The 17475-nt window shown below is 42.8% G+C and overlaps 1 protein-coding gene across 1 annotated transcript in view; it reads left to right on the forward strand.

Moving 5' to 3' along the window:
- Positions 1–545: 545 nt before the first annotated feature.
- The window catches only part of LOC143733211 (prolyl 4-hydroxylase subunit alpha-2), a 36032-nt gene continuing 19102 nt past the window's right edge, over positions 546–17475 (forward strand). The window contains exons 1-6 of the mRNA XM_077224826.1: positions 546–668; positions 3578–3674; positions 4048–4199; positions 6993–7124; positions 8488–8697; positions 11196–11353. Coding sequence (XP_077080941.1) covers positions 587–668; positions 3578–3674; positions 4048–4199; positions 6993–7124; positions 8488–8697; positions 11196–11353 — 831 coding nt within the window. The 5' untranslated portion in view covers positions 546–586. The remainder of the gene's footprint in view (positions 669–3577; positions 3675–4047; positions 4200–6992; positions 7125–8487; positions 8698–11195; positions 11354–17475) is intronic.

A 17475-nucleotide genomic window follows, 5' to 3' on the forward strand; every position in this document is an offset into this window, starting at 1 on the left:
TACTGTACAAACTGTATATTTTATCCCTTAATTCTACCCCTAAACACAACCCTCACTGAAAACTTTCTGCATTTTTATTTAAACACACACACTCACACACACACACACACATTTATACAAGCACTGTTCATATATTTAATTTTTATTGTGCCAATGTGTTCAGTACATTATTATAGTCTTTAGAATTCAAGTGAATATAAACCAGGAATAACAATAAGATTATGACATTTTGAAATGACTCACCTCAAGCATTAGCAGCCTCTGTAATGACATGTTTCTCTATTCGGTTTGATTTTGTAATGTTTTTACTGTAAACACACCTGCTTGTTGCGAACACAGCTCTCTTTTCAACATGAAAACCTTAATGTCTAAGTATGTTACCTGGTGTAATTCCCGCGATGTCTAACCTGTCATTGTAAGCGTGGGTCTAATCATAGGAGATTATGGAGTCAGACAATAACACAATTAGCTGTAATGTTTTTTGACAGGTGTGTCTTAACGCACCACACTGCATCATTAGAATACAGAGACTAGTTTTGCCTTGAACAGAATGAGACTGAATGTTCAGCTCAACTGACGGCTCGAAATGGAAGCAATGTGGATTGTATTGTTATTATCAACATGCTGGATTTCCTGTGTTGCTGTAAATGAATTCTACTCTTCAACAGGTTAGTCTATTCATACTTTGCACGTGACGTCACAAGTACTGGCTGGCGGGCAAGAACGTCGTTCTCTAGCAAGGAAACCCAGTAAACTAATCAAGGATCTTGCCAGGACGTCGCCATTTTTAATATACAAAAGTTGGTGTTTTGAGCTGTAAACGACATGCCAGATAGTTGTTGTGCGATTGGATGCACTATTATTCAGCATTATCGGGTTAAGACCGGGCATGTAAACGCGCTCATTCCCTGAAAGTGAAATTAGAAACGGACTGAGCTTTCAGCATCTGTCGCTTGATTATTCGAGATACCCCTCGCTGCAGACTGTAGCGCGGTGACGTCACGTCTCTACGTCACGTATGTACGTGACGTATGTGGTACCACGCATGCGCAAAGTATGACTATCGTCATATAATACGCATGTGCGCACGCACGCGCGCGCAGTTTGTTTCAATCACTTCCGGCGAGAGATTCGATGGCAGTAAGTCAATAAGCTTTATTTATGCTGTTTTAACAATTGTGCTTTTGTGTTAACGGCTTTTAATTCTAAGAGATGTCATAGAGCATCAATGTTTTAGATTTAAAAAAAAAGTTATGACATGTTTTATGATATAAATTTGCATTAAAAATGACAGGGTTTCAGCGAGTCTTAAAATGATATGTAAAAGTCTTAATTCGCCTTTAAACAGATTAAGGCTTGAAAGATGTCTTCAAATAGAGCAGAAAGACTTACATTAATGAGGTCATGTAGTTGATTTTTGCATGCATTGCAAAATAAGTGTTGTCCCCATTATCAGATCATACTATAAAAGTTACATTCCGGAATGCAGTGCATGTACTGTAAGTTATGTTAAATAAACTTGTGGTAAAATAAATTAAAAAGTAGGGTAATGGAGTTGAACATTTGTATTTTGCTAAAATAAAACTAATTGTGATTCTCCTTTGTTTTTTTGTTTTGTTTTTATCATTTAGAAAGCATATTAATGTATTGAGTTCCCTGCAATTTATTCAAGAAATTTACCTTACTCTTATAAAGGTGTTTGAGACCTGGGTCTAAAAATCAAGGGAGTTTTACAGTGTTGTCACTGTGCTGTCTGTACAATCTATCCATCTATTTGTCTGTTCTTCCTATCTATCTGTCTGTCTATCCATTTATATCAAAACGTTCTGCTTGAAAACTACTTCAAGCTTTTAAAACTATTTCAAACTTTCAGTTTGTCTTGACAAACTTTTTTTTTAACTAGTTTATGTTGTTCATAAACAAAGTAAGTCTCTTAGGTACTTTACAGACAAAGCCAATAACACTCAAACATATCTTTGTCTAACATCTTCCTGTAATATGTTTAAAATATTTTGAAAAATAAATTTCTTTGAGTACTATGTTAATGCCTTTCTTCAAAATGATTCAATATTGTTTTTTCTGCATTTTATCTAAATTAGGTGTTGTGAACTGGAGTGCATTTTCCAGACAATATAAGCAAGGTTTCCTGGTGCCGTACTCAATGACTCAGGGCTTGCACTGCAATATACAAGGACTGCCCACCTGGGTAGGTGATGGCAGAAGCAGAGTCCTGTGTGGATTTTATTCGGATAAGGAGGTTGAAAGGGCTATTGCTCAGTTGTTTTTTCAATGAAGGAGGGGAATTTCAAGCAGAGTAGTGTGTGTGTGTGTGTGTGTGTGTGTGTGTGGTGTGTGTGTGGTGTGTGTGTGTGGTGTGTGTGTGGTGTGTGTGTGGTGTGTGTCTTTTACACAATTATCATCTTTGTTTTGAAATAAAGGTTATCACTGTTATGAGTTTGGTTTTTTGAGTTGGCATGCATAATATGTGATACAGAGATTGACAATATACTGTGTGTATTTGGTTTAACTTCAAACTACTTTATTTGAATAAATGTTTTATAATGCACAAAAATAAACAATTATTAACTATTACAGAGGAATGATTAAAATAAGAAATATAAGGTGCCATTAATGTTTACAGTAATTTACACAGTGAAGTGCAACAGAATGTGAAAATAAACTTTAAATAAAATACTACACAGATAATACACAATATATACTTTGAAATTCCATATAAGTTTACCTTGGATCAGGCATAGTTAAAACTATGGATGTGCTCTGTACTCCTTTTTGCTGCTTTCATTATAACTTTAGATTTTTTTTAATACATTATGTTCTTTAAAAATATGATGTCAAATTTGCGCATGCGTTTTAAAGACTCGTGACGTCACCGCGTAACGCGCATGCGTGGTAACACATACGTGACGTACAAACGTGACGTGAATACGTGACGACACCGCGCTACAGTCTGCAGCGAGGAGTACTTGGATTATTCTCTTCTCTATCTAAATTTACTGGCTTAATATTTCTCTTGTGGACCTACATGACAGTAAAAAATCGTTTCGTCATTTTAGTGATATTAATATTTAGTAATTGTATTGTTTTTAGTGTTATTAGTGTCATTAAACGTTTTGTTAATGTGCTATGGAAAAAAAATAGCCTCACTATATAATTGATTGTAGGCTAGTATTGGAAATTTGCTGTTTTTTCGGCATTTGTTGCCCGCCAGGTATCCATGGTAGTCACGTGACTGCAAAGTATGAATTGCAGTAAGAAACTGGAAACTCCTTATTTTGATAGTCCTCAACATTCTGTTGACTATAAGTAACTTTGAAACTACATGTCAACTAATTCTAACCCTACCAGTCTAATAATACTCAACTACTCTGATGAGATTTAGTAGACATGTAGGTGCAACGTTACTTATAGTCAACAGAATGTTAAATTTAATGTTCAAATTAAAGTAAAACCTTCAAATAAAGTGAAACCAAGAAGATAAAACAGCATGTTTATGACATCTGTGGAAAAACACTTCTCTTTAACCATGAAAATGCTTATCGTGATATGCTTTCTGCAGATCATATGATTCAACTTATTGATATCAAAAAGAGGTTTTCCACATCCTTTCATGAATATATAGAAGCGCTGGAGCGCCAAGCAGACCTTCTGAAAGGGTAAGTGTTACTTTGCTATGCGTGTGATAGTGTGTAAAGATATAGAACAGAGCAGAACATAAAAAGAGCTGCAAAGAACTTTATTTTTGAAGAAAGTTTAAAATCTTAAATCCAGTTAAGACTGGTAGAGTTTTATGAAAGTTGAGTTCATTATTAACAAAATGCATAAAGCATTTTATGAGCAACTACTAAACAAAAAGTAAAATAAGGTTACATGTTAATTAAATATGGTGCATTTAATTTAGTGTCTGTTAATTATCAGTAAGGACACAAACAGAGTACAAATGGTGTGTTTTGTGTTTGTTTTTGTTTTTTACCAGAGTCTGTAACACATCTTAAAATATTTTAATTATTGATATAATTTATTTATCAGGATTCTGAATGCATTTGAGAATGACTTTGATGACACTCCTGAACATCCAGAGAAGTTCATCAGCAACCCTCTTGCAGCATACCAGCTTGTGAGGAAGCTGAGTCAAGTCTGGCCGAATACACTGGACATTATAGATGGAAGACATGCAAAAGGTCAAAGCACAACTGTAGAAATTCACAATACATCATTCAGACACTGGAATTTCTCATAACTTTTGATTATGATATGAATATATTGGTCACACTTTAGAATAGGGTCCAATTCTCCATATTAACTAACTATTAACAACTTTTGCCTCAATAAACTCCTTATTAATGCTTATTAATAGTTAGTTAGTAAGGTAGTTGTTAGTTTTAGGTATTGGGTGGATTACAGAATGTAGAATATGGTCATGCAGAATAAGGCATTAATTTGTGCTTTATAAGTACTTATAAACAGCCAATATCCTATCATTATGCATGCTAATAAGCAAGTAGTAAATAGTGAGATTTGGACCTAAACTAAAGTGTTAACGAATTATTATGGTAACACTTTACATTACAATAAGGTTCAGTAGTTAACCTATGGCGCTTTTCTACTGCATGGTACGGTATGGCTCGGCTCGGTACGGCTCACTTGTGGCGCTTTTCCACTGCATGGTACGGTGCGGCTCGGCTCGGTATGGCTCACTTGTGGCGCTTTTCCACTGCATGGTACGGTACGGCTCGGCTCGGTACGGCTCACTTGTGGCGCTTTTCCACTGCATGGTACGGTACGGCTCGGCTCGGTACGGCTCACTTGTGGCGCTTTTCCACTGCATGGTACGGTACGGCTCGGTACGGCTCACTTGTGGCGCTTTTCCACTGCATGGTACGGTACGGCTCGGCTCGGTACGGCTCACTTGTGGCGCTTTTCCACTGCATGGTACGGTACGGCTCGGCTCGGTATGGCTCACTTGTGGCGCTTTTCCACTGCATGGTACGGTACGGCTCGGCTCGGTATGGCTCACTTGTGGCGCTTTTCCACTGCATGGTACGGTACGGCTCGGCTCGGTATGGCTCACTTGTGGCGCTTTTCCACTGCATGGTACGGTGCGGCTCGGCTCGGTATGGCTCACTTGTGGCGCTTTTCCACTGCATGGTACGGTACGGCTCGGCTCGGTACGGCTCACTTGTGGCGCTTTTCCACTGCATGGTACGGTACGGCTCGGCTCGGTACGGCTCACTTGTGGCGCTTTTCCACTGCATGGTACGGTACGGCTCGGTACGGCTCACTTGTGGCGCTTTTCCACTGCATGGTACGGTACGGCTCGGCTCGGTACGGCTCACTTGTGGCGCTTTTCCACTGCATGGTACGGTACGGCTCGGCTCGGTATGGCTCACTTGTGGCGCTTTTCCACTGCATGGTACGGTACGGCTCGGCTCGGTATGGCTCACTTGTGGCGCTTTTCCACTGCATGGTACGGTACGGCTCGGCTCGGTATGGCTCACTTGTGGCGCTTTTCCACTGCATGGTACGGTACGGCTCGGCTCGGTACGGCTCACTTGTGGCGCTTTTCCACTGCATGGTACGGTGCGGCTCGGCTCGGTACGGCTCACTTGTGGCGCTTTTCCGCTGCATGGTACGGTACGGCTCGGCTCGGTACGGCACGCTTTGGCGCTTTTCCACTGCATGGTACGGTATGGCTCGGCTCGGTACGGTTCACTTGTGGCGCTTTTCCACTGCATGGTACGGTACTGCTCGGCTCGGTACGGCACGCTTTGGCGCTTTTCCACTGCATGGTACGGTACGGCTCGGCTCGGTACGGCTCACTCGTGGCGCTTTTCCACTGCATGGTACGGTATGGTTCGGCTCGGTACGGCTCACTTGTGGCGCTTTTCCACTGCATGGTACGGTACGGCTCGGCTCGGTATGGCTCACTTGTGGCGCTTTTCCACTGCATGGTACGGTACGGCTCGGCTCGGTACGGCTCACTTGTGGCGCTTTTCCACTGCATGGTACGGTGCGGCTCGGCTCGGTACGGCTCACTTGTGGCGCTTTTCCACTGCATGGTACGGTACGGCTCGGCTCGGTACGGCACGCTTTGGCGCTTTTCCACTGCATGGTACGGTATGGCTCGGCTCGGTACGGTTCACTTGTGGCGCTTTTCCACTGCATGGTACGGTACTGCTCGGCTCGGTACGGCACGCTTTGGCGCTTTTCCACTGCATGGTACGGTACGGCTCGGCTCGGTACGGCACGCTTTGGCGCTTTTCCACTGCATGGTACGGTACGGCTGTAGCCCCTGTTTTAAAAACTACTTGCTTGACTTGCTTGAAGAAAAAAAACGATCCGTCATAATCCCACCCACTTTGAAGCGGTACTAACTGCAGTGGAAAAGCAACCGAGCTAAAGCGAACCGAGCTGCGCCGAGTCGTACCACGCAGTGGAAAAGCGAAGCGAGCCGAACCGTACCGAGTCGTACCATGCATTGGAAAAGCGCCACTAGTCAATGTATTAACTAACATGAACTAACATTGAGCAATACATTTGTTACTGTATTTATTAATCTTTGTTAATGTTAGTTAATAAAAATAAAGCGGTTCATTGTTAGCTCATATTAGCTCACAGTGCATTAATGTTAACAAGATTTGAATAAAGTATTAGTAAATGTTGAAATTAACATTAACTAAGATGAATAAATGCTTTAGAAGTACCTTATTAGTTAATGTTAACTAATGTAGTTAACTAATGTTAACTAAAGAAGCTCAATGTAAAGTGTTACCATTATTATATTATTCAGGAATGAAATGCAAAGTGAATTGTGAAGACTTGTGCTGTTATTGAGGCATCTGACGGGTTTCATCAGTTTTTTTGTATTGTAGAGTAACTGTAAATATGATGGAATCATTTGCAGGAGGAAAAACTAAACTGAACGGGCTTTAAAGATGGAGGTCACAGTCAGTAACATCTGTAATTTCTCACAGATGTTTTGGAAGAGCTGAAATCTTGCGCTCAGACTCTCCCCGGTGCTGATGATGTAGAAGGAGTAGTGATGGCTTTGGTTAGACTGCAAGAAATGTACAGATTAGATCCAAGGAGCATCACGTTATTTTCTGGTGCGTTTCATGGTGCTTTTATTTGTTCTTTATCACTCTCCTGATCAGTGTTGTTTGCTAAGGTTTGCTTAGTGATTTGAACAAACCCCTAATCATAAGTATAAGTAAGTATAACAGTGTAACACTATAAAGCAAATCTCAACTGCCTGATTTTTTTTAATTTTATCACAAAATGTAACTTTATTATCACCCAGTTCTTTGTATAAAGTTGGATATATAAGTATATCTTACATTATCGGCCATATTCTTGCATAGAGCTCTATCTCAGCTGCTTGATTGCTTGTATTGTCGTAAAATGTAAACTATATTTTCACCCAGCTCTAATCTGCTAAATTCGACCAATAGGACATGACATTAACATTTTAACTTTTTTTTTACTACTAAAGCATAAAAGAACCATAATATGTTTGCAGAGATTTAGGAAACACGCTAAGTTCACATACTTATTTCTCTGAAAATCATTTCTACCGCCAGTTATTTATACTTTGAAATGAGCGTTCCGTGTCGGAATGTCTGTTTTTGCTTTGATCTGTGTGACTCCGCCCACTGCCAATTTACCCAATAGGAAAGGTCCTTGCACACTGAGTCCGAAATTCTCATCCAAAATTTCCACACATTATAAAATAAATACAACCTCACGTTGTGTCACTCCCGTTTACACACATTGCCTTCGTCCATCATAAAAAAATCGGGTTTGATTTTCTGCGTTTTTCACATCCATAGCAAGCATTTTGAGGCAAAGGTGTTTTGACAATTCAGAGCCACCGAATGACGAATACGAAAAAAACGCACACGAAATTTTCGGGCTCAGTGAGCAAAGACACAGCGTATTGCAGCCATGGAAACCAGCAAACAAACTAGGTCAGAGATCACAGATTCTACCCGACCTAAAAAGCCTCGTCATCCATCTAAAAATCTCTATGAACAGGAGCATATTAAAACACAGATAAATCAACTTATCAACTTACAAGTGTGTATATCTCCACACCTTCCATTGTCAATTGTGCTGGCTCATGTTGCTTGTCCTCAATCTGGAAACCCACGTGAGCATCGAGTCTGAGGAGAAAGAGCAGGAAAAACAACCCTCTCCATACATTGTAATTTGAACTGCTGTAGTCATTTCAAATAGCTAGCTGTCAATCTTACCTACTGCACCTTTAACACTATGATTTTTAGTAAAGCTGCTTTTAAAAAATGTGTATTGTGAACAATCCCATACGGAGTCATATCTAGATACCAGAAAAGGCACTTTTATCTCGGAAGAGTAACAAACCACCTAGCAATGCCTTGGCAACCACACATATTGCCAACACGAAAAATGTAAAGGGTTTTAGTGATGTCAACTTGATGTGTGGCTTTTCAGAAACAAACCACAACGTAAGACTGGATCCAGATGAAACGTTCCACATCGGCATGATCTCTTATCTCAATCAACGCTTTCAGTATGCCCTCCTCTGGATGGAAGAAACCTTCAGGAAACTCAGTCAGGGCGAGGAAGCTGTTGTTACTGAAGAGGAGGTTCTTTACCAGCTCACTTCATTTTCCCATCAGATTCAGCTGTCATCTGGGCAAGGTGAGGAGTTAACAAGAACGGGAATTAATTCACAGATTTATTCCCTATAATATGCATCTACCTCTTCAGCTCAGAAAAAAAATCATAATAATATGAAAGTATAAAAATATAAATTGTACTACTATATTTAATACCTGCATGTAATTAGAGCTGTCAGTAATTTCTCTGTTGCAAATTAGCTCTATAGAAATATTAATAATTAATCATAACTTGTTATAATGAATTATGAATATTTTGATCAGTTAATAGAATTACCTTAATGTAATAAAATTAATATTACAATCAATTAACCTGCTTATCACGTGCACACTCAGTGTTACTTGGTTATTAATTCTAAGAAATGTTAATTTCCAGGGTATGGGAAATGTCTTTCTTACTGTACAGTATACAACTAAGAGCAAGCGGTCAAAATCTGCATGATTAGGGACTCCAGTTTATGAGCTTGAAATACTCTAACATACACATACATACATGCATACAGTTTAGCAATGGAAAGGATAGCTGACGCAGAATAAAGGAAAGCAAAAAGTTATAGCATTGTTTGAAATTCAGCAGATCAACACAACATTCCTTGAGCAAATGATCAGTTTAGTTCCAACACGCCCTTCTTAAAAAGGGGTAAGGATACTTAATGTATCAAAAAATAAGGAGACTAAGTTTGATACTCGCATGTCTCGCCCATTTGAATTAAACTGTCCTGGTGCAATTTGTTGAGGCTCCAGTTGATCTTTGCTGATGTTGTCTTGTTGAGAAAGAACCAGTGGGAGTCAGAGGATGTTTGGTGAATGGAAAGACAAGGCCGCAGCCTGGCACAAGCTTGGGGGTCCTTAGAAAACTTCTAGTTCAGCATCATCTTCACATCAGGATTTCTCAGAAAATAACTAACAGTCGTGATCTTGTGATCAGTGATTTTTAAAGTGTAAAGATGTCACACCCTCTGGAGGTGTGTGAGCCAATAAGAAGTTATATCAAGTGGCTATATATAGAATTAATATATATATATATATATATATATATATATATATATATATATATATATATATATATATATATATATCCACTGACCTTTGTTGGGAGAGTGAGTTTGCTGGATTATTCAATAAATATAATGAATAATTTGTGTGTGTCTGAGTTGCCCAGATGTGACACATCTATGATTACACTGTTGACTCTTCCTTTACCCGTATACCCATCTTAATAGTAGCAAAAGCGTTTTGCAATACAACATGAACACATTTTTTTTTATGTATAAATAAGTGTTTATCCAGGAACATGTTGTACTTGGTAAAATCATGTTCTGCGTTAAAGACATCTAATATAAACAGATCTGTAAAGCTTTCTCTCTGTGAACTTTGGTTTGGGGGGGCTGAAATGCAACTTTATTCATGGAGAGATAAATTACTCACAAATCTTATGACAGTTCAATAATCTCTACAGTTTTCACTAAATATTAGGCTAATTGTTTTCGTGCCTTTTGCAAGACATTGCACAATTTCATACTTTTCATCTTCAGAAAGATCTCCCTATATATTACACGAGCACTGACTCGCTTAGTAATGTGAAACAACCTCTTTAAGTTGGTTTTCCATTTACATAAGAAAGAAATGAGAAATAAAACAAACACTTTCTTTGAAAAGCTAAAATCTGAATGTTTATTTTACTGAAATCCTACAGATATGTCACTTGCATAATAATTTAGAATATTGCGTATTTAAGTAATGTGGGGCCAAAAGGTCTCCGCAAAAATTCCCCATCCAAATGTCTCAATTTTGAGTTCACATGATCAACGACAAACTAGCTTATTTGATTACATTCTTTATTTTAAAGGGTTTTAAAGGGATTATGATTAAGTGTGTAATGTTGTTGTTTGAGCATAAACAACATCTGCAAAGTTACAAAGTTCAAAGCAAAGGGAGATATTTTCTTTCACAGAAATGGATTTTTAAGGACTAAAAAAGGGACTGCACAACATTCCTCCCAGGTTAGTAACATCACCAACCCTAAAATTTACATAAACCCCGCCTCGCAACAAAGGACTCTATGTGGCTCTGCTAAGAAGGAGCTCTTGAAGTGTCGGGAGCAGAAGCTCATTTGCATTTAAAGTGACACACAAAACGACACAATTTTGCTCACCCTCAAAAAAGGACAATTTTAACATGCTATATAAAAATTTCTGTGGGGGATTTTTGGCAAAAATTTCACATACACACTCTGGGGACATCAAAGACTTATTTTACATCTTGTAAAAAGGATTTTATAGAATTTCCACGTTTAAATGGCTAAATAGAAAATCAAAGATTTTTAAAGTGGTTTTAGACATTTGCTCCCAAATGTACATTGACTTCTAATGCATTATGTGTAATAATGCAAAACAAAACAATGTTACATGTTAACACCTTGGATTAACAATAATTAACAAAGGTTAAATGAAGATCATCTGGAAAAAATACTCTAATTCACACTCATTTATAATGCATCTAATTTGCAATTGTTTTTAGACCGCACAGAAGGAGATCTGCTTCAGCCTGCACTTTACAAAAACATAGAAGAGAGCATTAAGACCTGGACTGCAAAATACATCCCTCATTTTGACTCACCTGTTCACAACATGAACAAAGCATATGAGGCTCTATGCACAGGCAAGAGGGTTATCATGGTGAGTATATATATATATATATATATATATATATATATTTATATATATATATGCCTGTCTATATATTCATAATTATCTATAATCATTGTAATTAATTATATATATATACAGTATATATATATATATATATATATATATATATATATATATATATATATATATATATATATACAAATTCAAGGGCTATGTATTTCCTCTGTTGGGTGATTTAAATATTTAGGCTATAATTGATCATAACGCGCTATGATTACTTGTATATATATTTCCCTTTTGAACTAATTTGCTACAGTAAAGCAATCCTCGTTTTTCCACAGAATTCCACAGGAAAGGTGTTCAAAAGCAGCACATCCACTACAAATACTTCTATTTTAATTAATATAAAAAAATGTTGTAGCTTCTGGATAATGATTTCAAGAAATTTCAGTGTTTAACTCCATTAATGAGAGTGGAATATTTAATCTAAATGTGTATATTGTCACGGTGTGTGTAGGCAGGAAGCACTAGGAGACGAGGAATAACTGCTAACAGGAATTTAATATACAAAAACTCAGGAACTGCAACACTTACAACCATATAAACGCAATAACCGACCAGGAGTGAGGGAGAACACTGGGTTTACATACACAGAGAACAGATAGGGGAACAAGACACAGCTGGGGCAAATTAACTAGACACAGGTGACTAAACTGAGGACAAACGAGGAGCGGGAAAACTGAATAGGACTAAACCAAAACACCAAGCAGGGGGAGACCCAGGACACACATGTAACATTACGCCCCCTCCCAAAAAGGCGTGTCCCCACGTCGTACAAACACCAATGGGGTGGGGGGGTGGGCGCCCTGGAGGCTGACGAGGTGGAGGCCGATCTGGAGCAGGAAGCCTCCAGGGCGGAGCAGGACGTGGGCGTGGCCAGGGCGGAGCAAACGAACCCTCGGGCGTCCAGGGCGGAGCTGTTGGACCCTCGGGCGTCCATGGCGGAGCAAGACGTGCAGGCGGCCAGGGCGGAGCAGGACGTGCAGGCGGCCGTGCCGGTGAAGACCCTACGGATGGCCGTGGCGGTGAGGACCCTTCGGGCGGCCGTGGCGGTGAAGGCCCCTCGGGTGACCGTGGCAGTGAGGGCCCTTCGGGCGGCCGTGGCGGTGAGGACCCTTCGGGCGGCCGTGGCGGTGAGGACCCCTTGGGGGCCCACGGCGAGGGTCCTTGGCCCCCCCCCAAAAAAATTAATGGGGAGAGTGACTGGGTCAGGAAAATGTTCAGGACTGGACGGAACCAGCGGTGAAAGGGTCTCTGGGCTGGACGGAAGCAGCGGTGAAAGGGTCTCTGGGCTGGACGGAACCAGCGGTGAAAGGGTCTCTGGGCTGGACGGAACCAGCGGTGAAAGGGTCTCTGGGCTGGACGGAACCAGCGGTGAAAGGGTCTCTGGGCTGAACGGAACCAGCGGTGAAAGGGTCTCTGGGCTGGACGGAACCAGCGGTGAAAGGGTCTCTGGACTGGACGGAGCCAGCGGTAATGGGTTCGCGGGACTGGACGGCACCAGCGGTGAAAAAGTCTCTAGGCTGGACGGCGCCAGCCGTGAAAAAGTCTCTAGGCTGGACGGCGTCAGCGGCGAGGGCTCTGGGCTGCACGGCGTCAGTGGGGAAGATTCTGTGCTGGACGGGACCAGCGGGGAAGGCTCTGTGCTGGACGGGACCAGCGGGGAAGGCTCTGTGCTGGACGGGACCAGCGGGGAAGGCTCTGTGCTGGACGGGACCAGCGGGGAAGGCTCTGTGCTGGACGGGACCAGCGGGGAAGGCTCTGTGCTGGACGGGACCAGCGGGGAAGGCTCTGTGCTGGACGGGACCAGCGGGGAAGGCTCTGTGCTGGACGGGACCAGCGGGGAAGGCTCTGTGCTGGACGGGACCAGCGGGGAAGGCTCTCTGCTGGACGGGACCAGCGGGGAAGGCTCGTGCTGGACGGGACCAGCGGGGAAGGCTCTGTGCTGGACGGGACCAGCGGGGAAGGCTCTGTGCTGGACGGGACCAGCGGGGAAGGCTCTGTGCTGGACGGGACCAGCGGGGAAGGCTCTGTGCTGGACGGGACCAGCGGGGAAGGCTCTCTGCTGGACGGGACCAGCGGGGAAGGCTCGTGCTGGACGGGACCAGCGGGGAAGGCTCTGTGCTGGACGGGACCAGCGGGGAAGGCTCTGTGCTGGACGGGACCAGCGGGGAAGGCTCTGTGCTGGACGGGACCAGCGGGGAAGGCTCTGTGCTGGACGGGACCAGCGGGGAAGGCTCTGTGCTGGACGGGACCAGCGGTGAAGGCTCTGTGCTGGACGGGACCAGCGGGGAAGGCTCTGTGCTGGACGGGACCAGCGGTGAAGGCTCTGTGCTGGACGGGACCAGCGGTGAAGGCTCTGTGCTGGACGGGACCAGCGGTGAAGACTCGGGGCTGGTTGGGACCAGCAGCGAAGACTTAGGGCCGGGCTGGATCAGCGATGATGGCTCGGGGCTGGTCGGGACCAGCAGTGAAGACTTGGGGCTGACTGGGACCAGCAGTGAAGACTTGGGGCTGGGTTGGATCAGCGATGATGACTCTGGGCTGGCTGGGATCAGCGGCGGAAGCTCTGTGTCCCAGTCAATAAGCGAATCCTCCTCTTCAAGCACTACCAAGATCCCCACTCTTACGGTGGGTATGGCGCGATGCATAAGCTCGGGACTGGACGGGACCAGCGGCGCAGGTTCGGAGCTGGATGGGACCCGCGATGAATGCTCGGCCATCTTGGGTGAAGCGGGGGACACGGAGCTCTTGGAGAGGTATGTAGAGGGTTCCGGATCGATGTGAACTGGGCCTACATCGCCTACATACTTCCGGATAGGGACTGAATGATGATTTTGACTATCTTCTGCATAGTCAACGAGGAAATCAGAGCCATGTAATTCAAGGACATAATTAATAAAGTCCGGGACAGACTTATAACAATCATCAACGGAGATGAAACGGAATAAATTATCATCATCCAGTCGAATCCGGAAGCAGGCATTAATTGTGGAATTACCCCAGTTCACTAGATGGGAAACATCCAGGAACTCCTCAACATACCTCTCCAAAGAACGGCCATTCTGCTGAATGGTGAGGAGCTTGGCTTCAGCCATCACGTTCATCTTTTGGGTCGGTTATTCTGTCACGGTGTGTGTAGGCAGGAAGCACTAGGAGACGAGGAATAACTGCTAACAGGAATTTAATATACAAAAACTCAGGAGCTGCAACACTTACAACCATATAAACGCAATAACCGACCAGGAGTGAGGGAGAACACTGGGTTTACATACACAGAGAACAGATAGGGGAACAAGACACAGCTGGGGCAAATTAACTAGACACAGGTGACTAAACTGAGGACAAACGAGGAGCGGGAAAACTGAATAGGACTAAACCAAAACACCAAGCAGGGGGAGACCCAGGACACACATGTAACATATATCAGATGTAAAACAGAGTTTAAATAATTCCGTTTGCTTCATTTCTTCGCTCAGCACGTTCCGTATGTTTCCGTGTCCATGTCTGCACATATTTACTCCTAGTTCTTTTTGCATGGAAAATTGTAACGTTTACACATCAGGTCCCAAGAATTTGCGCTAGGGAAAGTGTTATTTTTCATATGCAGACAAAAAGGACAAGGCAGAGACCAAATCCTGAATGGAGAATAGGAGGGCGTCCAGAGTATGCCAAAGAAATGGCACCCACAATCCAGAGGGCAATCCTCTGTTTGGAGCAAGCCTTCCCCTTCTGTTGTCCCCCAAAACAGAAAAAAGTCTGCTCAGAGCATCTGAAGCTCTCTGTGCGGTCCTAGTAAATGTGCAGGGCACCTGTTGGACACAGCAGGGATAAGACTGGGTCTTCCTTAATACGAGGGAGTGCTTGCAAGTTCACCACATGACCCTGATAGGGGTACTGGGAGCATTGGGCACATAGCCAAGCTGGAACCTCAGGACAACATGTGAGAATGCTGGACCAAACTCAAGGCAAGTCCCAAACAAGGCATATATCTGTAACAGAGAGTGCTTGCAGGTCCCCAGATCTCTTAATTGGAAGTGAGTGCAATCTGGAGGGGCATGTTTAAATAGCTCAATTGACTCCTAGGGCTCAAATTGAGCTCTCTGTAGGGCCAGAAGGGGCAGTCTCAGAGGATTTAGCATCCTCACGCCTCTGAGGAACCTAATGATCAGGCCGTGCTTTCCTATGGACATACAGTCTACTGTCTCATCAAGTGCCTCTATAGCAGCCATGTACCCCTTTAGGCTGGAAGGGGATAACCGCCTTTCCAGCCTTTTCTGCAGGAAAGAAAGCACTGACCCAACCGCGCATCTCTGTTGGTCTTCGCCCTCAGGAAGAGCACCAGCGAGCTAAAAGACACCACTTCAAAGCATACAGCCACATCGTAGAGGGGGCTCTGGCTTGAGTGCTAGTGTCTGTCACTGTGGAGGTTCCAGAGGTCTAGGCGTGGGTGCCAGATTGTTTCCCCTGCAAAAGGAGTTCCTTCCGGAGGGAAATTCGCCACGGAGGTGCTGAGGCAAAGGGGGGGGGGGGGGGGGACACATACTTGCGCAGACCCCTGGTGCAGCTGTGATTACTGGAGTTTCTGTCCACAGAGGACAGTGGGAAGACTCCTGGTAAGCAAACAGATCTATCTGTGCTTTACAGAATCGACTCCAGATCAGCTGGACACCTTGGGGATGGAGTCTCCACTCTTTGCGGAGCGTGACCTGTCACAAGAGCGAGTCCACTGCGTGATTGAGGTCACCCGGGATGTGAGTGACATGCAGTGACTTTAGTCTGCTGACTCCAAAAGAGGAAATGGATACCGCAATGGCGATGACGTGCCGTGGTGTCATGCCCATCTCGGGACTCGAGTCTGAAGCCAGTGCTGAAGCGATCTCATATGCATCAATCTGAGTGGTGTAATGAATTCAGGCAGCTCAGCACTGACTGGGTGCACCCCATCGTGAGACGTGCTGTCATAGTGACTGAGTCCAACTCCATACCAAGAAAATAGATGCTCTGCACCAGGGATAGCTTTCTCTTTTCCCAGTTGACCTGAAGCCCCAACTCCAATTCTCATTGGCCTTTTCTGAAGTATCAGAGGTGTTAGGGGGCTCCCAAGGTCAAACCCTAGTTGACTACATCGTCACTACATCGATACAACAATGAGTGAGGAGTAAAAGTTGTGTGGAAGTTACATAAAGTCAGTTGACCAGATTAGAACTCGCTAGATCGAGAAACTCCTTTCCAGTTTTGTATGTAACATGACTCAAATCAAAATGTATTTATAAATGACTTTGAACCACAGTGTAAAACCACAGTGTACCAAACTGCTGTACAATATTAAAAAATAAAAAAAGAATACAGTAAAATATTACAATTGGAAAAAAAAACTAAATATATTAGAGAAAGGGTTAAAAAAAAATAATAAAACAAACACCACAAATGCATCTGCTCAAACCTAATGATTATTTTAAATAACGAAGGCTTCACCAATCAAATATTATGTTTTAAACATGTGTTAGATTTTGCTGTATTTGGCCGAACACTGGTTTGGGTGGCTCGCCAATGTATTAGATGTCTCCAATACATAAAATAAGTAAGCTTGACCAGAGTTCTTTTGGGGAGAAGAATTTATTGAAGGTTTTTAGTGTAGCAGTCCTTCAGCAATTATGTTCGCATGTCGCCCTTCAACAATCTTAACCCAAAGTTCTGTGTGTGGGACAGAACTTTATACATGAAGACATGACCTATGGGCTACAAACAATAGAAACCTGTTAGGACCTCCCACAGATGATCGATCTAACTTGCTAATCCACTCTGAGCAATGCTGATTCTTTGTCATTCACACCAATCAGTTTCTGTGGGCCATACATCTGAATGGGCCATCCATCTGTAATTGAAAATACAAAATCTATCACATGTTTACAGAGATAGAGGATTTAATAAATATTGGTTTGCCATTCCACAACATCTAAGTTTTAATCATATTGGCTGAATTTAACCCTATTTTTTAAGTCTGCCTGCAAACAAAGTAATTTAAGTAAGTTACCAGGGTGATACAGCAAGTGTAATAGAGAACTAAATATTCACTGGAATCGCTG

This window comes from Siphateles boraxobius, unplaced genomic scaffold, assembly GCF_051911475.1.
Source record: "Siphateles boraxobius isolate OS27281-9 unplaced genomic scaffold, OSU_SipBor_1 92, whole genome shotgun sequence".
Lineage (NCBI taxonomy): Eukaryota > Metazoa > Chordata > Actinopteri > Cypriniformes > Leuciscidae > Siphateles > Siphateles boraxobius.